General features: G+C 39.6%; 1 protein-coding gene across 1 annotated transcript in view; it reads right to left on the minus strand.

Annotated features, from left to right (window-relative positions):
* Positions 1 to 2,889, minus strand: part of Rttn (rotatin) — a 194,107-nt gene extending 191,218 nt beyond the window's left edge. Inside the window, exons 1-4 of the mRNA XM_008824930.3 lie at positions 2,808 to 2,889; positions 2,338 to 2,525; positions 1,242 to 1,434; positions 234 to 323 (exon numbers count right to left, since the gene is read on the minus strand). Of these exons, the coding sequence (XP_008823152.1) occupies positions 234 to 323; positions 1,242 to 1,434; positions 2,338 to 2,525; positions 2,808 to 2,838 (502 nt within the window). The 5' untranslated portion in view covers positions 2,839 to 2,889. The remainder of the gene's footprint in view (positions 1 to 233; positions 324 to 1,241; positions 1,435 to 2,337; positions 2,526 to 2,807) is intronic.
* Between the last annotated feature and the right edge of the window lie 24,251 nt (positions 2,890 to 27,140).

Consider the following 27,140-nt stretch of genomic DNA (forward strand, 5'->3'; position numbering starts at 1 on the left):
ATGAGCTGGAGAATAGATGAGACCACCCATGTAAAGCACATGGCACAATACTTGACAAGAACTTGTGTTCAACAGGCAGAGTCCTAGCCACATTAACATCACCGACCTACAGTAGCTCAAATAGTTAGAATACCGTAAAACTATGCCACATAGGCTTCAAATCCTAAACTAATTCAAAGCAACTGAAACATTTAACATTTAATTTGGTGCTAAAACATCCTACACATACGCACCCACTGGTCCCAGGGGTACATTCATCTGCTGGAAGTTACTTTTGTCTTGGGGAAAATATCCTGTTAAGACTTCAGGCTGCTGTGACAAGTCTAAAAAGAAAATACATTAATTACTGTGTTATTAACTCACTTGCTAAAGGAGAAAATGACTCCTTTTAAATTGTATTTTCTCTTAAATCTTTCAAGTATTATTAAAACTAAAAAAATACAAACAAAAAAATGGATTTAGTTTTTTCTCTGAACACTGTATCTTCCTAACAAGAAAAAAAAATGACTATTAAGCCAAATTCCAACTAAAGTAGTTTTTCCTCTTTTGCTGTTAGGAATACAATTACTTATTACTATTACAATGAAAATATCCACCATGTATATGAAGAATCTAAAATGACCCACCTGTACTTCTTAGTCTACTTCCTTTCTCTTTACTGTTCAAATTTTATAGTTACTTTAGTTTTCATTAATACCCTTAAAAGAATTATCAAAAACAGGGGCTGGAGAGATGGCTCAGCGGTTAAGAGCACTGACTGCTCCTGCAGAGGACCTGGGTTCGATTCCCAGCACCCACATGGCAGCTACGAACCATCCTTAACTCCAGTTCCAGGGGAATCCAAAGCCCTCTTCTGAACTCCGCAGGATTGCACGATACGGGTGCACTCACATACATGCAGGCAATACACTCATACACATAAATTTTTTTTAAAAAAATTAATTAAAAAAATATTTTAAAAAAAGAAAAGAAATTGTCAAAAACAAAGGAGTCATGAGCTGGTGGGATGGCTCACCTGGTGAATGCACTTGCCACCAAGCCTGACAACCTAATTTAATCTCTAGGAGTGACATGGTGGAAAGAGGGAACTGACTCCCACACATTGTCCTCTGACCTCCACATACAATGCCATGGCATGTGCATATCTACATACATACACCCACATACATATATACATACATACATAAATGTATTTTTAAAAAATTTAAAATACAGAGAACAGGAATCATTGAAATTGATACCAGGAAAATCTTTACGAGTTTGATCAATCTGGTGAGTGGCAGAGCACAGGGCAGGAACTTCTGAAGGAAGGATGAAAAGTCCATCAAGAATACCATCAACTTCAGCCTGTAGAGCTGGCTCCACATTAAGACGAAGCTTAGATAAGAACTCAACTGCACCAAGGTCAATCAGGTGCTGGACTGCTGGGGGATACTAAAGTAAGAGAACCGTCTTCAGAATAGCCATAAACTTCACTTCATCACAATCAAAATAGAAAAGTTACTTTGATATATCAAACACTCCATGTTTCAAAAAACCAAATCCTCCATTGCTATGCTCTAAACAACTTCCATGAATCAAACATTAGGTTAAACAGACAAACAGAAGAGAAAGGAACCAAGACACAGAACACTAGAAATACACATTACCAATTCCTCTATCTTTAAATGTTTTTGTTATGTGGTCAGCATAGCAAAAGGGTTTCATTATGATACTTTAACATATATTTCTCATTGTACTTCTACTTTTGCCCACTTACCTTCCCTTCTGCCCCCCATCTCCCTTCTGCTTTCATGTCTTTTAAGGGAAGTTGCTTTTCTCCACTGACACTTCATTATCCTATCCTTACCCTTAATCAACAGGTTGCCAAAATATTTAGAATCCCCCCATGAAGGTAGCCATTTAACCATCTGACCGAATTTATATTTCGACATTTGAGTCTGACAACTAAATTATTCTTGAAGTAGGCAGAGAAACACATTTTTAAAAACATGAAAAAGCAATATGTGCACTGTTTATTAAACACTAACACTTTCAACTGTGTTATTTTAAATACTGACATCTAATTTTAACATGGAAATATCAATAAAAGACAAACTGACTGGCAAATAGTCACCTCTAAAGATGATTTCAGAACTCAGAAGTCGTTCTGTTCCAGTTCAGGACACAGTACAGACAACATGACAAAAGGGATGAGAAGCACCTACCCAGATGAATTAAAAGCCAACATATTTATTGTCTTCAAAATTCTTTTAAAACCCGTATATCTTTTCATAAATGTTACAATTAATTGACTAAAAACAAAAACACTGATTGCTGTTTTCAAGACCATGTTACCTTAATCAATCTGTTTAACAGGTTTAAAACCTCCTCTTTCATTGGGACGTCTGGGAAATTGAACCATTCCAGCAAATGGAAAAAAAGCAACCTTTCCTGAATTAGATCAGCATAGCAGATCAAGTTGTGCTCAATCTTGCACAGGATACTTTTGAGAGCGCGCTCCCTGATCTCCGCCAGCTGATGACCTGTCAAAGAAGTTGACACAAATTAATTTTATTTCCCAGCTTCAAAAAGACGGCCCACCCAGAATTGATTCTAAAACTTGGGGATCTTCTCTGGAGACAAGGCAGAGTGAAAGTGATCCGCCCAGGGTTTGGGAGGAAGGCCGCCGCGGAGTTCGCACAGTGAGCCCGGACAGTGCGGCTGCCCTGGCCAGGCGGGAACAAGAGGGGGCCGTGACCGCGGGACTCCGCATCACCAAGTCATGACCAGAGGGCACCTCCGACCCAGGCAATGCAAACTGTTACCGAGCTTCCTGATGAGCCCAGTCAAAACCATCTCGTCACCACAATCTGCCGCGGCCACCGGAGAATTAAACAGTCGCGCCACAGCGTCGGTTCTCAATTAAAGTCCCCCGGAAACTCAGCCGACCGGACGATAGGTTCCGCAACGCCAAAGCTTAGACACCTCATGAGTGAAGGGCATTATGTGAAATGTCCCCGATGTCCACGTTACCATACAAGTTTGTATCACTACTACTCATTCCCTAGACGGCAGTCTCTGCCTTAGGAAACCGAATAAATGAAGGAGTCAAGCAGGGGTAGGACCCATTTCGGTCCAGGTGTACGTCGGGAATTGTAGTCCTGGCTCAGCCGTGCTCAGCGCGGTGAGTTCCGGACACCCGCCGGATCGCCCTTCTCCCCAGAGTTCCGGATTCTAAGCGCGGGCTCTGAAGCGGGCTTGAGGCCCTGGCAGTAGCCCAATGCGCAGGTACTTTTCCCTCCCTCTGTGACGGATTTGTTCAGGACCTAGCCAAGCTGAATACTCAGCTTCCAGAAGTTTACAGTTTACAATGAAGGTCTGGGTTTTGTTCTGTGAAGTTGCCCTCTCCCGGATTATTAAATGACTCCTTGCTTGTGTAATGTAACTGCAAAGTCTTGCAATGTTTCGAGTATATAACTCTAGATATAACAAGTCAGCCACAAAAAGGACTAGGGGAAGAATTAAGAGAAAGGAAGAGAAAAGGGGAACTAAAAGGGAGTCAGGCAGGGAGGATATGTTAGTTTGACTGCTCTCCAAGAATATCTTGCACTGTGATCAGTCTCAACAAATAGAAAATTATGAACTATGGCAAGAGCAGCGACAAAATTGAATTTATAAAATGATTTGCATTTTAGAGAGTATTTTACTGTATTGATCTTTGGAATTTCCCTAGGGAAGGGATGTCAAGATAGATATCCCTAGATATTCTTATTTTACAAAAAGAAACTTAAATCAGAGAAGTACCCATCCAAGGTCACACCAAATAGTGGCTGATAAGGAAGTAGCTTTATGTTTCTGGTTCCCATTATTGGAACACTACTGCTTTTGTGTGTAGATAAAAGAGTGAAACTTGAGTTGGCTCTTGGAAGAGTAAGTAGAAAATTTACTAAGCCAAAAAATAGGGTAGGGGAATTCCTATTGGAAAAAACAGTAGTATTACAAGGAAAGGGATTCATGAGGAGTATGTCAGATCCAAAGAAAGTGAGGAATTCAATGTGACCAATTTATCTCAGTCAAGAAAGTTTCGTTGCTAGCTTTCTGAATATTTTCTATTTGGCCTTCCAGTACTTACTTCCTCCAGGCTCTTACAACCCCACAACAGTCAACCTGTACTGATGAAAGCACCAAGCACCGCACCCTCTATCTCTTGGCCCTCTAGCTTCTAATCAGTTGTGGCCAATGGGACAATTGTGCAAAAGCAGTTGTGTCTTTAATAAAGATGCCACTAGGCTGTGCCTAAAAATTACATGGCCAAGATTTAACAGTGGCTGCCTTCCTCCACATCTGGACCAGTACCCCTCATGGATAATGTGCCAAGTGGACCAAAGAGTAAAGATTTTGGAGGCCATTATACTGGCTCAAAACTAGGCTGTAAGCCCAGGCATGAAAGATTTAGTTGTGAATTAGAACAAAATACACATGACCATATAAGAAATAATGAAAATTGCTTTTCAATGACATTTCTGCAAGCAGGTCTTAGACAATGGGAGTATGGATGCAGTGGGTAGAGGATGATAATACTGTGGGGAAAAAAGAAATGAAAGCATGTTCCCTTCCCCCATTCTGGAGATCTAACTATGGGAAGGTCTTATTTATGCTGTACTTCAATATGAACAATTTACTTTCCAAATTTTGTTGTTATTGTTGCTTATATACAGGTACAGATAAGGTTATCCCTTCTCCAAAATGATTGCAAGCAAAACCGCTTTATATTTTGGAATTTTTTTTCAGACTTTTTGATGTTTATCTATACTTAATCAGACACTTTGGGCATGGGACCCAAGTCTAGACAGAAAATTCATTTGTTTAATATATACCTTCTAAGCATGATCTAAAGGTAATTTCAAACATTTTAGATTTATTTTTATTTTATATCTATGAGTGTTTTGCCTGCATGTACATAAACGCACCATATGCTGGCAGCGTCTGCAGAGGCCGGAAGAGCGTGTCGGATCCCCTGGAACTGTAGTTACAGACCATTGTTAGCTGCCATATGGGTGCTGGAAACAAAACCTGGGTCCTCTTGAAGAGCAGCCAGTGCTCTCAACCACAGAGCCATCTCTTCAGGCCCAATTTTATACATTTTTAAATAAATTTTTACATGAAACAAAATTTATAATGTAGAATTTTTCACTTGTAATACAATTTTCCTACTCAAAATTTTTAGATTTGGGGGAATTTTGGATTTCTGATTTTTGGATTAAGGATATTCATACAGAATGGCTTTCATACTTAAGCAAAATGCATTAAGTGCTACTTATTATATTCAAAGCAAATAAATTTGTCATTTTCTTATTGGACTAAGTATTAATCTGGCAATCTTCCCTCAAATACTCAACCTTAAGTTTATTAATTTTTTGTTTAAAAATGATCACAAATAGAACAAACTCTTCCTGTTCACTCTTGCAGCCAAATCCATGGGTATACCCTAGGTTGCAGAAGAGGCCGTCCTCCAGTTCCTCTCACTGTGGCCAAAAGAAGGCGTGGTTGGACCCTGTGCTGGATAGCTTTCATTGTCAGCTTACACACCTGGGTTAAGGGAGCCTCAATTTGGGAATTGCTTCCATAGGACTGGCCTGCCTGTGACCATATCTGTGGGGCATTTTCTTGATTGTTGAATAATGTGGGAGGGCCTAGCACTTGGGTGGTGCCACCCCTGGACAGGTGGTCCTGTATAAGAAAGCAAGTTGAGTGTAAGCCAGGGAAACAAGCCAGTAAGCAGTGTTCTTCCATAGTCTGTGCCCCTGGTTCCTGCCCTGAGTTCCTGCTTTGACTTCACTTGATGATGGTCTATGCTTGTAAGCTGAATAAACTTACCTTTCCTCTCCAAGTTGGTTCTGGTCAGAGTGCTTTGTCACAGCAATTGAAAAGTAAACTAGACCCTAATGAGATCAACAAATCACCAATGCCAACTCCTCTTAGCAGCTCTGAAAGCCAATTAGAGATATTATGATCATCCACAAACCTGGATCTGTATCATCTTAGACTTACCAAAAGAGCAGATATGTGTACCTTGGCAAAGGAACAGGAATGGCCAGTATCTGAATGTAAGAGAAGTTAACTGGGTCAGGAGGATGTAAACTCTGCACAGGCAGCTCAAGAATACTGCAAATCTAAAATGTATTACCAATTAGCTGACTGGGGTTCATTTGCTGAATCTAGATGGATGTCTCAAACAGGCAAAAGGTAATTTTGTCAGTGTTGGTAGCTCTGGGCCCTTACATTCTGAGGACTTATGGACCATACTCACCCAAACAGACCCAAAGACTCACAATTCTGGATCCTGAGAACTAGGCTGTGATGGCTAATCCTGGGTGTCAACTTGCCTGGATCTGGGATTAACTGAAATGAGAGAGACCTTGATTGGATCATCTGAAGCTGGAAGAGACACCCTAAAAGTGGGTGTTACCTTCCCGTGGCAGTCCATAAAAAGGCTATGGCAAAAGAGAGCGCTTGCTTTTTGGCCTTGCCTTCTCTGTCACTCGTGTGTTCATCTTGTTGCTGTAGACTGAAGACTAGCCGATCTTTTGGAATTCATCAGACCTTCAGCACTAGATTGGGACTACTGAGACATCCAGCCTGGTGGACTGAGTGACTACCGGATTCTCAGCCTCTCCATTGTGGTGCAGCCATTGTTTGACTACTTGGACTTAAGGGGGACATCCTTCTGCATCCTACATTTACATTAATTGGAATCATAATTTATTTATGAAAACAACACATAAACTAGAAAACAGGAATTCCTAAACAAAAAAGACTCAAACCAACAGATGTGTAGAAGTTATCTATAATCCCTGGGGCAAGCTTATGTCTGTATGTCTTCCAGAAAAGTCATCCAGATGCCAGCCTGCCTTATTTAAGAATGAAGGTCATGATTTATTAATAATACTGATCTTTGAGAAGGAAAAAATGGTTGAGGCCTGCGGTTTCATCCCCCACTTATGAATTCTCCAAATCCAGCACCATAACTTCATGTAATGAAATCATATAATATTTAATTTTTAAACGGATCATGAAATTATAATTTATCTTCCCAATACAAAAATAGAAAGTTGATAAATATTTTATACCATTTTAAAGTGGAAGGATTGAAAGAAAATATGTCTACTTTCCATTTCAAACAGCAGAGCAACATGAATTTGAGCCCTACTTTCTTTGCGCGGTTAATAAATAAGCTTTGTAATTATAGAAATCTAGAAATAAACATAATATAATCAATTGACAATTCCAACCAGTGTGTTAGGATGATTTTGGGGGAAAGAGTAGTGTTTTCAGCAAATAAGATAACTAGGAAAAGAATGAATTCGTAGTCACACTTTACACCATGTATATAATTAACCCAAAATGTGCCAAAGATCTAAATGTGTGAGCTGAACTATAAAATTCTCAGAAAAAAAATGGATATACAACTTTATGATTGTGTAGGCAGGAAATGACTTCTTGGAAATGATATAAGAATCAACCAAGATGAATAGCCTCAATGTTTAAAATTTTTTGCTTCTAGGGACATTATCAAGAAAATGCAAAGACAGTCCACAGAGTAGTAGAAAATATTTGTAAATCATAACTCTAACAACTTAACTGCCCAGGATTTTTAATTTTTATTCTATTTATTATTAATGTGTGTGATCTGTGTGAATGATGTGTGTATCTGATGTGTGTGTGTGTGAGCACAGGTGTATGCATGACATAGCCCATGTGTGGAGGTTAGAAGACAACTGTGGGAGTGTCTCCTTCCACCTTTGTATGGTTTCCATGGATTCAACTCAAGTTATCAATATTGCATGAATTACTCTTACCACTGAGCCATCTTTCCTGCCTTCTAGTATATATTTAATTTTTAAAATTTATTTTCATATGCATATGAGTATGTTTTGTTTGCATGTATGCCAGTACACTGCATGCATGCAGTGCGTGCAGAGGCCAGAAGAGGGTGTTGCATCCCCTAGAACTGGAATTACAGGTGGATGTTAGCCACCATGTAGTATTGGGAACTGAACCCAGGTCTTCTGCAAGAGCAGGCAGTGTTCTTAACTGCTAAACTATCTCTCTAGCACCTAGCCAAGCTTATTTTTAAAACTCTTAAAACTCACTAATAAAATTAATTCAATTAAAATCCAATGTAATGATGGTTAAAGAATGGGGCTACAGAGATGGCTCAGCTGTTAATACTTGCTGCTCTTGCAGTGGACCATGGTTCAGTTCTCATTACCCACATGACTGCTCACTGTGGTCTGTAACTCTTACTTACATGGGATCTGATGCCCTCTTCTGGCCTCCATGGGCACCACGCATGCATGGTGGTACATATGGGCAAAGATTCATACAAATAAAGTAATTCTTTAAGAAAAATGGACAAAGGATCAGGATAGACTTTTCTTAAAGAAGATCTGTAAATAACCAATAAACACATGAAAAGATCCCCAACATCATTAATAATCAAGGAAACACACACACACACACACACACACACACACACACACACACACACTAGTTAAGTTTCTCTTGCTGTGATAAAATACCATGAACAAGGCAACTTCGAGAAGAGTTTATAGGATTATGCTTCCAGGGGCCTAAAAATCCCTGTGGATTCCCTCTGGCAGGAGACAGTATTGTATGTGGAGCAGGATGATGAGAACCCATGACTTCAAGCTTGTGCAGTAAGCAGAGAACAAAACTAGAAGTGGGGCAAGGCTGTGGCACACTTCCTCCAGCAAGGCCATACCTCCTAAACCTCCACAAATAGCATCACCAACTGAGGACAAGTATTCAAATACCTGGAGACTGAGAAGAGCGTTTCTCATTGAAACCATCACATTCTACTCCCTGCCCCCATGGCCATATCATAAGCAAGGCTGTGAAGAAGGGATGGTAATAGCAAATGGACTGCCCTCCCTCTACACCCCCATCCTGTGCCACATGTTGGGGCCCTCTGGTCTCTCATCTGGAGGACAAGTAGTAGCCATTGGGTTGAAAAGAGGCATCTCCTCTCCTGTTATGGCTCCCTAAGCCTCAGGGGAAGCATCAATGATTCTGGCAGAGTGAGAGCATCTGCCCTGGACACAGAGACATTATTCTCACTTCAGGAATGGACTCTGTCAAAGGAGGGGCTTCAGTCCTGGGTAGAGAGCCATTAGAGGATTCATCTGAATCTCCCCAGAGAATTGGAGGAGTCTTAGGGAGCCTTTGTTTCTCAGTTGTGAATAAGCCTTTGCCAAAAGGATTTTGCTCTGACCCTGACTGCCAAGGAGATTTGACCAATGCAATATGTAGCCAAGAATCTACATATGGAAACTGGACTGTACGGCCTGGTTCTTTGATCACCATGTCTTTATCATGGCCCTATCAAATGTTCTTTTTTTTGCATGATTTATTTAGAATTTCATACAGGCATATAAGCATATAAGGTGTTTTGATCAAATCCATTCCCACTCCCTCTCCTCCAAATCCTCCCATATAGCCGCATCACTTTTTTTCTGACAACTTCATGTACTCTTCTTTTTTAAAAAAAAAAAAAACGGGGCTTTTCACTACTCTAACATTCCTCCCTCTGAAGAGGTAACCCTAAAATCTTTTAAGGATTAGATAAGAGCTCCCAAATACTTTTGATATTTTTGGTCTTTGGAACAGAGTATGTTGCTAAGAGGCCCCAAAATAATTTGACTTTTAGCCAAGAAACTGGCTACTTTTCTTTAGGGTCTTTTAAAACTAACTGCCTAGCCAATTCCTATCTCCTATTCTTATCATACCATCCTCTGAAGAGGTTACCCAGCTTGCCTATAAGGAATCAGGACACAGACCACTCTGGCTTCTTCCATGCTAAACAGGGATGCAGGGTGAGGCAATTGGAGTACCCCTTCAGTGGGTCTATCTAAAAGACTCCCAAATTTTATAACGCTTATTTCTAGAGTGAAAAGAAAGTCCTTGACTAGTGAATAGGAGATGTGAAGGAGAAGTAAAGGCAAGAGTAATTAGCATTACAAGTTCAAGACAGGGAACTAGAAAAAAGTCAGAACAGGGAAAATTTCAAATGTTCATATCAGAGTCCATTGAGATTTCTTAATAAGAACTTCCAGAAGCATCCCTCTATTGGGTTCCCCCTCATTTTTCTTTTGTCTGCCAAGGCTGGACTGTAGTGTGATAAATTCTGGATTTGCTTTCAGGTATTTTGATAGCTGTTGGGGTGGATGGAATCAGTGTCAGTTCCCTCTCAAAGGCTTCTAGATAGGGGGAGAAAACCAATTTGATCATCACTCTAGAATAATACCAGGTTGTCTCCCCTACTACAGGTGGGCACTACAGTATTTCAGACCAAGATTTTAAGTCTTACATTTGAGCAGCACTTTCTGATTCAGAACAAAATCATCAATGAGAAATAATTGTCTAAATAACTGTTTTATATGGACTTAAGTCTAATGTCTGGGTAGTGTAATCCCTTGAACTCTTAAATAAATACACTGATCACTTTACTCTTTGGTTATACTTTCATTTTGGGTGTTTAAGAACATACAGTTGGCCCAAATGAATCAATTTATACTTACACTTACTGTCATTTTAAGATCTGTTCCTCAAGGGTCACATGGGCTTGGGAGGATCTCTTGGCTCCTTTCTTTTACCAGTTCCATCTATGTGAAGATAAGTCAAAGGTCCTATTCAACCATGGCTGGCTTCAATTGGAAGCATGGAGGAAATATTTCCTCTGAGTTGACCCTCCTCTTCGTAGACTGGACACTGGTTCAAGTCCCTCTGGTGGGGTCTCCATGGCCTCCCTGAACAAAAGGATAGGGGACTCACCACAGTAACGAGACATTTTGAGAGATATTCCATAGTCCCCTGGAACTCAGTGGACCTTGTAGGGCAAGGGGCAAACACTATCCTTTAAATCCCTCTGACCAGATTAGTGTAGGCCTCAAAGTATTGCTGTTAAACATTCAATAAGGTTAGTTCCACCAGTCTGGTATTTTACCATGTGCTATGTAGATAAAGCTTGGGTAAAAAAACAAAATATTCTCACATAAACCTTGACTAGATACATATTTTGTTCCTTAAACTAGTTGACTGAGCTATAACATTATGTATATATTATTTTTCTCTCATCCTTTATACATCATAACAAACCTACATAGACCTTCATCACTTGTTTAGGCATTCTCATTTTTTCTATTTTGGAAAATATCTCCATTCCCATATCCTTTTAACATCTTTTACATTCTCATTTTCTTTTTTTTTTTCGTTTTATACCTTTCTGTAGTTTTTATAGCATTAACAAATTTTCCATCTGTTGTGAAAATTCTTTTCCTTGGGATACTAAGCAATGCTTATTTCCTTTTAAGGTTCTAGTGTCAAACCAATGTTTATTAAGATTTTACTGGGGAACCAATGAATTTTCTGAGCTTACCCAGATAACTGAGGGGTTGCTGAGGTGTATGAATGACCTGAGGGTATGGAAAGCCTTTATCCAGCATGGGTCAAGCCTTCTCTTCCTAACCTTCCCCAGATTGTATACTTTAGTCTTCCCCATATCCAGGAGGCCATGTGTGATTAGGGCCAAATTCCATACAGTTGGCTGGGAAGAGTGGCTGGATACTCTGGTGAAGGTTCAGTGACCCTGTTTGCCCCTCCCTTAATGAAGGAGCACAACTGACAACAAGCCCAATTGTGATGATGTTTAGTGATCAGGCATGGCAGAAGTCATGATGATAGTAGTTATTTCATGCAGAAGAGACTGCTGTACAGCATCATCTTATTAAAGGGACATGGAATTTAAAAGGATCCACATATGAGGGGGAACATACGTCATTTGGTTTTCTGAGTCTGTGTTACTTCACTTAGTATGACAGTTTCTAGATCCATCCATTTACCTGCAAATTTCATTATTTCATCTTTCTTTACTGCTGAGTAGAACTCCATTGTGTAAATTTACCACATTTCTGTTAACCACTCCTCAGTTGAGGGGTAATTAGGTTGCCCCCATCTCTTAGTTATTATGAAAAGATCAGCAACAAACATGGTTGTAGAAGTCTCTATAATAGGATGAGTCCTTTGGGTATATGCCAAAGAGTGGTATTACTGGGTCATATGGTAGGTTCATTTTTAGTTTTTTAAGAGTTGTCCACTGTTTTCCATAGGGGTTGCACAAGTTTCAATCCCACCAGCGGTGAATGAGTGTTCCCCTTTCTCAACATCCTCGCCAGGATTTTGGTATCATTTGTTCTTTTGATCCTAGTCAGTCTGGTTGGGGTAAGGTGATACCTTAGGGTGGTTTTAATTTGCATTTCTCTAATTACTAATGATGTTGAACCATTTTTGAGATGCTTCTTAGCCATCTTTATTTCTTCCTTTGAGAACTCTCTGTTTAGATCTTTAGCCCATCTTTTTATTGGGTCATTTGGTTTCTCGCTTCTTTGTTTTTGAGTTCCTTATATACTCTGGATGTTGAACCTCTGTCAGATGTGTCACTGGTGAAGTTTTTTTTTCCACTCTGTGAGTTTTCTCTTTACTTTTTTTATTGTTTATTTTGCTGTATAGAAGCTTTTTAGTTAAATGAGGTCCCACTGGTTGATTGCTGACCTTAATTCCTGAGCAGCTATTGTCTGATTTAGGAAATCTTTTCCTACACCTATATCTTGTAAGTTACTGCCAATATTTTCTTCTAATAATTTTAGGGTTTCCAGTTTCACATTGAGGTTGTTGATCCATTTGGGGTTGACTTTTGTGAAAGGTGAAAGATAAGCATCTAGTTTCATTCATCTACAGGTGGAGATCCAGTTTTGCCAGCACCATATGTTGAATGAGCTGTCTTTCCTCCATTGTGTGTTCTTGGCACCTTTGTCAAAATCAGATGGCTGAAATTTCATGTACTTGGTTTGGGTCTTCAATGATGTTCCATTGATCTATGTGTCTATTTTTCTGCAAGTACCATTCTGTTTTTATGACTATAGCTCTGTACTATACTTTGAGATCTGATATAGTAATCCCCCCAGCACTGCTCTTTGTGTTCAGGGTTCCTTTGGCTATCTGGGGTCTTCTGTGCTTCCATATGAATTTAAGGATGGTTTTTTCTAATTCTGTGAAATATGTCCTGGGGATTTTGATTGGGATTGCACCGAATGTATATATTGCTTTTGGTAGGATGGTCATTTTCACAATATTAGTTCTTCCAATCCATTAGAATGGGAGGTCTTTCCATCTCCTGGTGTCTTCCTCAATCTCTTTAATGATTTAAAATTTTCATTGCAGAGATCTTTGGTGTCTTTGGTCAGATTTATTCGAAGATATGTTATTTTTTTGCAGTAATTTTGATTGAAAGCATTTCCCTGTATTTCTCCAATTGCTTGTTATTGGTATATAGAAAGGCTACTGATTTTTGTAGGTTGATTTATAATCTAAAACTATACTGAAAGTGTTGATCAATTCTAGGAGTTTTCTGGTGGAGCTTTTGGGATCTCTTAGGTATAGTATCATATCATCTACAAAAAGTGATAGTTTGACCTCTTCTTTTCCAATTAGTACTCCTTTAATTTCCTTCTCTTGTCTTATTGCTCTAGCAAGAGTTTCAATCACTATGTTGAAAAGGAGTGGAGATTGTAGACATCCTTGTCTCATTCCTGATTTTAATGGGAATGCTTCCAGTTTTTCTCCACTTAGAATGATGTTGGCTATCAGTTTGTTGTATATAGCTTTAATTATGTTGAGGTGTGTTCCATCCAGTCCAGTTCCCTCTAGGACTTTGAACATAAATCCATGATGAATTTTTTCAAAAGCCTTTTCTGCATCTATTGAAATGACAATGTGGTTTTTGTCTTTGAGTCCATTTATGTGATTAATGATGTTTATTGATTTGCATATATTGAATCATCCCTGTATTTCTGGGATAAAACCTACTTGATCATGGTGAATGATCTTTTTGATGTGTGTCTGTATGCGGTTTGCAAGTATTTTGTTGAGAATTTTTGCATCTACATTCATTAAGGATATGGATCAATAATTTTCTATTTTGGTTGTGTCTTCACTGGGTTTAGGTATTAGAGTGATGCTGGCTTCATAGAAGGAATTTGGGAGTTCTCCCTTGGTTTCTATTGTTTTCAATAATTCAAGTAGTATTGGTTCGAGGTCTTCTTTAAATGTCTGGTAAAATTCTGCTATAAATCCATCTGGGTCTGGGCTTTTTTTTAGTTGGAAGGCTTTGTTTACTGTTTCAATTTCCTTATATGTCATGGGTCTGTTTAAACTGTTGATCTCTTCTTGGTTTAACTTTGGTGGTTCCCATGATTTTACATATCCATACACTCCTTTTAGATTTTCAAATTTAGTAGCATATAGGTTTTTTATTATTTTTATTTTATGCGTATAAGTGTATTGCCCGCATGTATATGAGTGCACCCATGCAATGCCATGGAGGTCAGAAGAGGGCTTCAAATTCCCCTGGAACTGGAGTTAAGGATGGTTCATAGCTGCCATGTGGGTGCTGGGAATCGAACCCTGGATCACTGCAAGAGCAGTCAGTGCTCTTAACCACTAAGCCATCTATCTAGCCCTGTGTGCAGGCTTTTAAAATATTACTTTATAATGGTCTGGATCTTTTGGGTGTTTGTTGTGAAGTTTCCCCTTTCAACTCTGATTTTGTTGATTTGGATTTGCTCTTTCTTTCTTTTGGTTAACTGAGCTACGAGTCTGTCTATCTTGTTTAGCTTTTCAAACAACCAGCTTATAGATTCAATGATTCTTTCTATTGTTTTCTTTGTTTCTATTTAATTTTTGCTCTGATTTTTGCTCTTTCTTCTGTTCTGCTGGATTTGGGTTTCATTTGTTCTTGCCTTTCCAGGGCCTTGAGGTGCAGTGTTAGGTCATTTATTTGGGCTTTTTCTAATTTTTTAACATAGGCACTTAGAGCTATAAACATCCCTCTTAGGACTGCTTTTAAAGTGTCCCAGAGGTTGTGTTGTGTTGTATTGCCCTTTGTGTTGAACTCCAGGAATTCTTTTATTTCTTTCTTAATTTCTCCTTTGACCTACTGATTATTCAGGAGTGTGTTCTTCAAGTGCCATGAGTTCCTGTAGTGCCTAGAACTTTGTCCAGTGTTGATTCTGAGCTTTATTGCATTGTGGTCTGACAGAATGCATGGAATTATTTCATGTTTTTGCATTTGTTGATGTTTGTCTGGTGGCCTAGTATATGGTCAATTTTTGAAATAGTTCCATGGGGTTCTGAGTAGAAAGTGTATTCTTTAGTGCTTAGGTAGACTTTTCAAAAAATGTCTGTTAGGTCCATTTGATGTATGGTATAATTTAATTCAGACATCTCTCTGTTTATTCTTTGTCCATTTGACCTGTCTAATGGAGACAGTGGGATATTGAAGTCCCCTGCTATTACTGAGTTGGGGTTAATCTGTGTCTTAAAGGCCTGTAGTGTTGTTTTTATGAATTTGGGTGCACCAGAGTTTGGTGCATGTATGTTAAGGATTGTATTATCTTCTTGGTTAACTGTTCCTTTAATCAGAATGAAGTGACCCTCAGTATCTCTTCTGATTAGTTTTACTTTGAAGTCTATTTTGTCAGATATTAGAATTGCAACCCCTGTTTGTTTCTTAGTGTCATTTGCTTGGAATATTCTTTTCCATCCTTTTTATCTTAAGGTAGTACCTGTCCTTGAAGGTAGATGGGTTTCTTGCAGACAGCAAAAGATGGATTTTGTTTCTTAAGCCATTCACTTAGCCTGTGTCTTTTGACTGGGGAGTTCAGACCATTGATATTTAAGGTTATTATTGAAAGATGTGTATTGGTTGCCGTCATTTTGATTGCAGTTTTTATTCTCTGTCTAATTTTGTGTTTCCTCAATTATACCTTTATTTGTTTTCTTTTGTTGCCCCAGGGTATAGTTTTTTCTCTCTCTGTTCTCTGTATTACTTCAAGTATTGTTTGAAGGGCTGGTTTTGTGGACATGTATTCTTTTAAGCTATTCATGTCATGGAAGATTTTTCTTTCTCCCTCAATGATAATAGACATCTTTGCTGGGTAAAGTATTCTGGGCTGGCATCTGTTGTCATGAACAACTGGAAATACCTTGGTCCAGGCATCTTCTTGCTTTCATAGTTTGCAATGATAAGTCAGCTGTAATTCTGATGGGCTTTCCTTTGTATGTGACTTGTTATTTTTCTTTCACTGCTTTCAGTATTCTCTCTTTGTTCTGTACATTTAGTGTTTTAACTATGATATGTCGTGGGAAGTTTCTTTTCTAATCCTGTCTATTTGGTGTTCTCTGTGCTCCCTGTATTTTTTTTAATTATTTATTTAATAACCCCATACTTAAAAGAAGCATTTCATTACAACAGCATTGACATATTCAATAACAATTTTCTGAGCTAGGATGCACCTCTTTCAAATTTCAAAATTGGAAAATTAGCTGTAAACTTTTACGTTTACAGTTGAATTAATGCAGTTATACAATATTGTAGTCAGTATAAACCCTATAAGACATAAAATTAAATGAGGTTTTAACCTTTTATAAAGATCTCCATTTCAGTGGTAAATACAGAGTTTCATGCAGAAAACTTCAATTTTAATGAAATTGACATTAAGATGTTTGCACATGTGTTTCGAATCTCTACATATCAGATTACTACTCATCACAGTCGGTTACTTTCTGAGCTCCTTGGCATCTGAGCATGGATATAAAGTCATCAGGTAAATTTCAATGATAATGTTTTTCACATCTACTAATAATTAAGGAGCAAATTTTTATGCTTTGAAGAATTATTATTATTTTTTAATCATTATATTTTTTAATTTTTAGTAACCAAATGATTAGAAGAAGCTTTTCACTACAGCTTTAACATATTCACTAACACACTCCAGAGCAAGAGTACATCTTTTTCACAAGACGGTGCAAGTTTCTAGGTTCACAGTTGAATTAATATAGTAATATATTATTGAACTCAGTATAAGCCCAGTAAGACATAAAATTGGATGAGTTTTCAACCTTTAAAAAAGATCGCCATTTCATTTTAGAATATATTGTTCCTTGCAGACACCACTCATCGTTTTTGCTACTAACATCGAGATGTTGGCCCTTGCATCTCTAATCTGTATGTATCTGATTATTACTAGTCATAATCGGTTGCACTTGGATCCTTGGCACCTGTTTATGTCTACAAATCATTGGGTAGATTTCAGTGGTATTGTTTATCACCTCTATTAATTAGCATGATGTAAATTTCCATGCTTCCTCCCCAAGTATTATACATTTTTTAAAATATTGTTGATTTTGTGTGTGTGTGTTTGCATATCACACAGAACATCCCAAACCATCTCATTTGACTATATACCCACTTCCCAGATGGCACCCTCCCATAGCCTCCCTCCCCCCACAAGAGCCCTTATGCTCTGATATCCCTGCTACTGTCTGCTGTGTTGTTGGCACCCCAGCCATTCCCCACCTCTTGCCCTTCTGGTGAATCTAGTTAGCCTATCTAGGGGTCTTTGGTTTAGGAGGGTCAGCTGTTATTCATCTAGCAGTAATCAGTTGTCAATATTCCCTTAGATAAGTTTTGTGTCTGCTGTATAATGAAAATGTGGTTCATTTATATGATGGAGTTTTACTCAGCAGTAAAGATGAAATCATGAAATTTGCAGGTAAATGGATGGAACTAGAAACTGTTATACTAAGTGAAGTAACACAGACTCAGAAAAAAAAAATTGACATATGTTCTCCCTCATATGTGGCTCATAGAACCAGACCCTAATAAATGAGGATGTAACCAGACATAACTACAAGAACCAGGATAATGGAAAGGAAACAGAGAGGTAAAGGAAAAGAAAGAACCTGAAAGAGAAGAACAGTAGGAAACAGGCCTTAATAAGGGAGATATGGATAAAAATTGGGTTAGTTTAAGGGAGGGAGAGAGAAGGGTATACAAGAAACCTAGGGGATAAAGGGGAAGAAGGAGCTCAAGAGAGGTATGACCATAGGAGAAGGGAGAAAAGGGGAAAATGGGGCACCTTAATTGGTGAAACCATGGTGGAGGGGTTAGACAATGTGAGCAATAAATAATGCCTAGCTAGTTTTAACAAAGCAGAGGGAACCATATTAGTCCAACAACCTACTGACAAATTATGCATAGCAGATCAAGAAATATATGTCTAGGTAAGGTTTATCTGAGAACAACTGGTCTTTGCCTAAGATTTATCTACATGACACACAGTAGTTAAAAGTACCAGACTGGTGGAACTAACCTTCTTGTATGTTTGACTAATTGCAGGGGACGATGAGCATCTCTCAAAATGTCCTGTAATGGTGGTGGATCACCTGTCCTCTTGATCAAGGAGGCCGAGGAGAGCCCATGAGATGGACTTGAACCAGTGTCTAGTCTCCAAAGAGGAGGGTCAACACAGAGGAATCATTTCCTCCAGCGAAGGCAGCCATGGTGGAGCAGGATCTTCATGGTCAAGCAGGACCTTTGACTTATCTTCACATAGATGGAACTGGTAAAAGAAAGCCCAAGCCCACATGACCACTGAGGAACAGATCCTAAATGACCTTAAGAGTAAAAACAAATTGGTTTATATGGGCCAACTGTATGGCCTTAAACATCCAAAAGGAAAGTATAACCAAAGATTAAAGGGGCCAATATAATTTCTTAAGAGCCCATATGTATAGCTGAAGGCTACATAAGAAGCAACATGCCAGACAGGTGATACCTTCTTTTGCGTTGTTGGCCAGGGTGGCCAAAGGGATTCCTAGATAGTAACCCAGCATAGAACTGGAAAAATGAACAGCTCCCTGTATTTTTATGGGGCTGTCTTTCCTTAATTTCAGGAAATTCTCTTCTACAATCCTGTTTAAAATCTGTTCAATACTATTAACCTTAAATTCTTCTCCCTCCTCCATGCTATGTAGGTGTAGATTTGGTCTTTCCATGGTGTCCCAAATCTCTTGCATATTCCTTTCCTGTATTTCTAAAAATTTCTATACTAAAAATTTGCTTGAGTGGTCCAGTTCTTCAACTTAATCCTCAAATGTTGATATTCTGTTTTCCATTTCATTCATTCTAGCACTGAGGCTTTCCCCGTTGGTTTCAGGTTGGTTTATTGAGTTTTGCACTTCCTTCTTTATTTCTGCCTGAGTTTTCATCAATGTGTCTATATCTTTTGTGAATTCATTCAGAAGTTTATCCATATCTGATTTTAGTTCTTTGATTTGTTTTTGTGTTCTTTAAATTTGTTAAATTTCTTGATCATGTTTATGATTGTCCTTTTAAATTCTGTCTTCTGGGTTATCTCTAGGGGCTTCTCCTTGTAGAACTCTTCTACAGGACTGGTGGAGTTTGGTGGGGACATAATTTTTTGACTTTCCATTTTATTATTCTTTCGTTGTGATTTTTGGCATGTGAATTTCTTTTGTTGTTTGTGATTCTGATATGAGAATTAAGTTGAAGTATGCTTCTGTTTGTGTTATTGTTGTGCCTTGGTTCTTTTCTTATTGGTTATATAAAGCTGGTTGGTCCAGGTTTCAGGTTCTCTCATGTTTTTCTCCTGGGGAAAAGAGTGTTAGAGGAGAACTCAGCTGACCTACCTGCCTCAGAGCAAAAGGAAAACTGGAGGGATTGCCACATGGGTCATCTAAGACTATTGGTATTTCCTCCTAGAACCAAGAAACCAGTAGAGTCTCCATCTCAGTGTACCTCCATCATTACTGTAGGAGACTTGGTTTTGGACTCTGGTGAGGAGAAAAATAGCCAGAAAGAAGGAAAGAAAGAGTCTCTGGAAAACTATCAGAAGACAAAGTCTGATACCCTGATCCCCACGTTCTATGTCTACAACCCCTGTATCCTGCCCATTCCTTCCTATGACTGCATAAACAGCTCTAGGGCCCTGTGACAACATTGGATTGCCCTCTGCCCATCTGCCTCCACAGCTCTGCAAATAGTTAAGTGTAAATGAAGTGGAAGCCCAGAATTTAGTTGCCTGGGTACATTACTAAAAGCTTTGTAATGGTTAAAGTTAAACCTTGGATTTGTTATGAAAATAAATAAATAAATAAATAAATAAATAAATAAATAAATAAAAATAAATAAATAAATAAATAAGCCACAGAAGCCCAAGTAATGTTCCAGTCAGGTACTTTCAGGCTTCCTTCTAAGGTTTGGACCCCCACTAGGGGGAACTCAGAACAAAATTTGGGAAGATCCCTAAGAGGGAGGGGCTGATTTTGGGACTCTCAGTTGGTCTGCTGAGTTTTCAGTCTCTGTGCCAGAGGGAGGCTGGAACGGGCACTCTCTGGTGCTCTGCTGAGATCCCAGCCACTACACAGATGGAGGTCAGAACCCACCCACTTAGACTGTCTGCTGAGATCTCAGCCTTATCCTACTAAAGCCAGGTCAGCTCTGGGGCCTTGCTCAAAGATTCTTTTAAATGGCCATTCTACATCAAAGGCTGGCTGTTCTAATTTACAGAGGGGTTTCACCTCTTTTAGATATTTTGACATTGTAATCTCCTGATTATCCATTCTTAAAGTTTTTGATCATGCAGTCTTAAGACTATTGGCTTTGAGGGAGACACTCCCATTGTATACCTCTCATTGTGCCAGTGCCACAAAATCTCCTAGGCAGGCACTGCTCAGGACAGAAATCACTTTGTCCACTTGGTCTTTCTCCTCATGGGGATGTTAGTGCTTCTTGGCAATAAGCAGGTTCATATATATAGCCCAAACCAGGACCAGGCTCCGTAGAAGGGAATTAATTTCCTAGGAACTGGGACTGCCTTTTAGGTGTATGAGGTCAACATGGAACTGCAGGTTGGGCTCTTTGGTTTCACAACTGAGGAGCAGTATACACACACACTTCCGCTAGATGCACTCTCTTTTGTAACAAACTTCAGACAGAAACCTTCCCATGAGGGTTTTCTAACATTCATGAAAATTGCTAGGAGTTGATCAAGGCTTCCTTCTACCAAGCTGCATTTGTCTACCAGGGTGTCCCAGGGCATCTTACTGGTTCCTGAAGTCCTAGATGATTGGTCTACTTACTCATCAGGTCCACTGGGTGGAGCAAGATCTGAGGGTTCAGGCTGAAGCCTGTGGAGTCTCAGATCCTGGATAACTGGCTATCATGCCTCCTAGCCAAGGTCCACAGCTGACAGTGGGTCAAAGGGCCAGCCTGGTCTGAAGTCATGGTGGGGGTTCCTGTCAGGGTACGAAAAGCTGTGGGAATGTCTACTCTCACATCAGGCACTGGGTACTAAGTAGAGAATCATAACTTTATTCATGCTGACCCAGATTCAGGCAAGGAACCTCCAAAGCCTGAGCACCCAGCCTTCATTGACCAGAATTTTATAGGCAGTTCAGTGTCATTCCAGAACCATTCTGTAACTGGAGGGTTTAAATCCCTCCTTATGTGACTGTGGACCAGGCACAAGAGTCTCTATCCTATATAACCATGGACCATGAACTGGAGTTCCAAGCAGGAAGCATATTTACTAAGCAGAAGCAAAGGTTAACCAAGCAGCTGTTTTCCTAAGGGCAAGCAAGGGTTGTTTTTTTTTTTCAAGATAAGGCTTTTATAGTTTTGTTTCTCAACCTGATCTGAATTTTTTCATCTCAAAGTTAACTTTCAAATGACAACCAGTGTCCTGGGGATTCTTCTAGGGTCAATTTCCACAATGGTTTTTACTTACACTATTTTTAGACACCTCAAAAGCTAAGGAAGAGTAGCACTTGAAAATGCCAGGGCCAACTATTCAAAGCTCATCTGTTCTTTTTCTTCTTTTGGAGCTGGCCTGGAGCTCATGTAGGTGAGAATGTCCATGAACTCCCAATCCTCCTGCCCCCCATTTCTGAGTGCTGGGATTGTAGGTGTGCAAGGTTACAACCAACTTTATGCAGTGGGAACTGAACCCTGGAGTCTTTGCATGTTAGGCAAATACTCTGCCAATGAAGCTACATCCTTAACCCCTTTTTCTATAGTAATATATCCCATGCTATCTGGTAAGTAAATATTTTAATTGAATAAATGAGTAGGCTACCAATTGATGCTGAGGTTAGTTTCTGTTGGGAAGTCAATCAGAAAGGACATGATCTTTTCTGAAATGAAATTGGACACATAAGTTGGATTGCTTTTTTTCTTTTTTTTTTCTGATCTTTTTGAGACAGGGTCTCCCTATAGTCCCAGCTGGCCTGGAACTCACCATGTAGACCAGGCTGGCCTTGAACTCACAGAGATTCCCCTGCCACTGCCTCATGAGGGCTGGGATTAAAGGCATGCACCACCATACCCATCTTATAAATTAGATTGTTTTAATACATATGTTCTCTAAATCAACACTGGGGAGAATTTTCCTCAAAACCTGGACATTCTGGAGGTTCTGAAATGATCCAGTTTAGATCTGTTCTATTCACTTGCATCCTCCAACCTTATTCCTATCTTTGGTCTCAGTGAATGCCAATAGCGAGCAACCTGCATGGGTGTGTCTCCAGTTCTTCCCTTTGAGGTCCAGATTCAGCATCTTTACTTGAACTTCTCAGAGGCATTTCAGGTTCAACACACCAAACCAAAACCTATGGCCTCCTCTTCCAACCTCCTCTTCATTCAGACTTTCTAATTTCTGAGAACGTCAGTGCTGGCCATCTGCCTTTGTAAACCAAACCTGGAGGAATCTCTCATGTTTCTCCAAAATACAAATATCTCCAAGCCCAGACTGAGAAATACTACCGCCTTTGTCTTAAACATATCTCTTTTTACAGTTCTTCAGCCCTTCTTTATCACAGCCACCTTATTCCACAGATCTAAACCAATAGGTTTCTCTTTCTTGGATCACTTGACCTCCTAAATTGTAGACTTATATAAACACATATGCCCCTTCAAATTGACTTTACATAAGAAACTAGCACAATCTTTAGAGGTGTAAATCAGATATTTTACTATCACCCTTCCCCAGCCCACTGCTTAACATACTCAGAGGAGGTAGCTGCTCCAGATCCACCACGAGGCTCCACTGTTCTGAAAGCTGCAACTTCCTTTTTCTTCACTCCCCTCTCCGTGTGGCTGCTCATCTGCTTGGCTGGCATGACTTTCTTTCTCTTCTCTATCTTCCTGCCCCAGGCAACTGCTGAGATTACAGCTTGCTTGCCCTGGGGTTTCTCTTTTAAACTGTAATAAAAATGTCCTTGAGCTTCGTTTTGAAGACATTGAAGAAAGCTCAGTAACTTCCCATTACTTTTGGAAGAGAGACAACCCTGAAGCTTCTGTTCCAGATGCAGACAAGCTGAGCTTTTTTCTCCAGCTCCTCTCACTGGGCACCCACTGACTGTGGTCCATTCACTCTGGCCTTATTTGAAGCTCTGACTTTTCCTACATTCCTTTCTTCTGAATGACCTTTGCTCAGAGTTTTATTTTTTGCCTGAAATGATCTTTTATCCCACCTTCCCTATGTAATATCTTCTTAACCCTTCCTACCTTCACAGGCTCCAATGTTACCTCTTCAGAGGAGCCTTCTCTGACCCCCCTCCCAGCCTGAAAAAATATTCTGTGCTATTACCTCTTTTAGCACAATATAATTCTACATTGAAGTCCATCACAATTCTAGTTTAAAATTTATTTGATATTCACCATGTGTTCCAGATAGCAAGTTCTATGAGAGTGAGCACTCCATTTGTCTTTGCTATTTCATACCCAGTGGATCCAAAGCTTTAGCATATAAGAGAGAAAAATAAATATAATACACAAATAAAGGAATTCATTTTTTTTTCTACAAGATTATACTCATGGCAGGAAGATGGCTCGATATAAAGGGCCTGCCGCACAAGCATGCAGAAAGCAAAGTGAAGCATCTCTCTTGTGTTCCTTTTTTGAAAAACATGTTATTACATTTGTATTTATTTTGTGTGTTATTTGTTTTTTTCTTGTATGTGTGCGTGTGCATGTGTGTGTGCACGTCCGTGAGCACACACTTCAAAGTGCTCCAGTGGTGGTCAAAGGGCAACTTTCTAGAGTTAGTTCTCGCCTTCCACCATGTGGGCCCAGCTGATTAAGCTTAGGTTGTCAGATTTGATGTCAGGTGCCTTTCACCCACTGACCCATCATGCCAGCCCAGTTTTTAAATTTATGTTTTATTTATTTATTTTTATTTATTTATTTACTTATTTAGTGTGTGTGTGTGTATGTGTGTGTGTGTTGTGTGTGTGTGCTGCATGCATCACATACATATGTGGAAGTCAGAGGAAACTTGGAAGAGTAAGTTCTTTCCTTTCACCATGTGGGCCTCAGGCATCGAAATCATATTGTCAGGTTGGCAAGAGATGCTTTTATCTGCTAGGCCCCCCTCATCGACTCTTGTGTCTCTTCTTTTTCTTTTTCTTTTTCTTTTCTTTTTGAGTCAGGTCTTGCTGTAGCCCAGCTGACCTGGAACTCACTATGTAGACCAGACCAGCCTCACAGAGATCTGCCTGCCTCTGTCTCCTCCTGAACGTTGAGGTTTGTTTCTCTAAAGACTAATCCCACTCCTAAGGGGTTAACCTTCATGACTTCATTAACTCTCAAAGGTCTCACTTCCAAATTATCATACATGAAGCAGTGACTGAAACTGAGAGCCACCTGAACACCTCCTGGATGGGCCAACTGGACTAATCCTCTCTCCATACCCCAACCAAGTTTCTGTCATAAGTCAATTAAAAAGCCTCTGGACTACTATAGCTCAATAGCGAGTGCCCCATTTCTGGGAACCTGCTCCTGCCGTACTACAGAAGCTCAGCCCTCTTTATTTCTCTTAAGCACTCACCTATAATCCTACAATAAAATCCCTTTCCAAACTCACCTTCCATGAAATTCATTCTTAAAATTCTCAAGAGAAGAACCCAGAGCCACTAACTCAGTGGAAGTTTTGTGTGACCATGAGCTTCTGGTCCCCTAACTCCTCAGTGAAAGTCCACCTAAGATAAGGAAGCCTCTGTTGTACTCATGGGAAGAGAAAGGAGCCTCTCAGCCCAGCATTTGGTTTACATTTTGGTGGCTGAGAATCATGAATTTCATCATAGTTTTTTAAAATGCACTACTGTGAAGACCATCTGCACAGAGACAATGCTCCCTTTCTGAAAGATATCTCAAAGAATAGTATTAAAACAACCGACGAACCATGCTTACAGCCAAAATGTATATGGCATTTGAGTTTAACTTTTATCAGCATGCCTCTCATCTATAAAAATGAACAATGCATCTCACAAACCATCTTACAATTTCATTTTCAAAATGACATTCTTTTGTACTATCTTAAAGAATGTTATTTTGAAAATGAAATTGTAAGATGGCTTGTGAGATAGTAAGCATTCTTCTTCTCTAGAAAAGGCCAGGACCTCCCTGTATTAAGAGGAGGACCCGTTTTACCAGCTAAAAAGCTGAAAGGTGACTCTTAATGGTTGGGTGGTTAATATTGCCAACTTTGCAGGATCTACTTCACAGGGCATACTTAGGAGGGATTATCTATATTAGGTTGGCCTCTGGGCATGCCTGGGGCTGATTATCTAGATTAGGTTAATTTAGGTGGGAAGACCCACCAGAACTGTGGGTAGTACCATTCTATGTGCTGGGGTCCTGGACTAAATGAAAAGGAGAAAATGAGCTATGAAGCACACGCATTCAGCTCTCTGCTTCCTGGCTGTGGATGCAATGTGATCAGATGCCACCTCAAGCGCCATGCCTTCTGTCCTAGTTTGTTTTCTCACTGCTGTGACAAAACACTCTGACCAATACCAACTTGGGGAGGAAAGGCTTTATTTTATTTTACAACTCCCTGGTCACAGCTCATCAGGGAGCTCAAGGTAGGAACTCAGGGCAGGAACCTGGAGGCATGAGCTGGAGCACAGGCCATGGAGGAACACGTGTTGCTTACTGACTTGTTCCACTGGCCCCTGCTCAGCCTGCTTTCTTATTCAACACAGGCCCACCTGCCCAGGGGTGGCACCATCCACAGTGGGCTGGGCCCTCCCACATCAAACAACAATCAAGAAGCTGCCTCACAGACATGGCCACAGGCCAGTTCAATGGAGGAAATTCCCCAATTGAGGTTCCCTCAACCCAGGTATGTCAAGCTGACACTAAAGCTATCCACCACACCTTCCCTGCCATGAAGGACTGCATCCTCAAACTATGAACCAAAATGAACCCTTCCTTAACTTGGTTTTGTCAGGTACTTTGTTGCAGCAATGGGACACATAACTGATACATTAACATGTGTGCCCCAAATCCTTCCCTTGAAGCAGCAATTCAGACTTCCTCTCCTGAGACTGCCTGCTTTCTTAACTTCTAGCTTAGAAAACAACTTTCTTTCTCCTCTTCTGTATGACCTCTTTTTGTCTTTCTAACCTCAACAAAATCATTCTCACATTTTCTTCTGAGACTATTTATAAATTATTTTATCTATGAGGGGTTGAAAGATAGCTCAGTGGTTAGGAGCACTGACTGATCTTACAGAGGACCCCGTTTCAGTTCCCAGCACCCACATTACAGCTAACAACCATTTGTAACTCTAGTTCCAGGAAATCCAACACCTTCTTCTGACCTCTGCTGGCACTGCATATATAAATGCACTTACATACATGCAGGCAAAATACTAATACACATAAAATAAAAATAAATCAAAAAACTTTATCTATGAGACCAAGAACATGCAAAGGAAACCCTCTCTACATGCTTCAATTGTGTAAGATGAAAGAGTTCTAGAAATAGATGGTGGTTGTGATTAGATAGCAATGTACATGTATATAATGCCACTAAACTATATTTCCATTAGCATGCTATATTAGAAACAAGCACATTTGTGTCTTTTTACAATGTCAGAACTTATTAAAAACAACAAATTCATGAATTATAGTGGACTCTTTGCCAGCAATCTGCCAAAAATTCCCACCTTCCTTGATTGCCCTGATCCAAGCACACAGATTCTTTTATACCAATGTTACAAATATTAACTCTCAAGTCAAGTATAACACATCACATAGTAAAAATAGCTATACCTAAAAATGCATATATGTAGGTTACAGAATTGTTACAAAGGATTAAAGAGGCAAAGAGGTTGAAGGAGTTCAAACAAACTTGAGAGGCCAAAGCTGGAAAG

Source organism: Nannospalax galili, unplaced genomic scaffold (genome assembly GCF_000622305.1).
Source record: "Nannospalax galili isolate Female #2095 unplaced genomic scaffold, S.galili_v1.0 scaffold709, whole genome shotgun sequence".
In the NCBI taxonomy this organism is placed as follows: Eukaryota; Metazoa; Chordata; class Mammalia; order Rodentia; family Spalacidae; genus Nannospalax; species Nannospalax galili.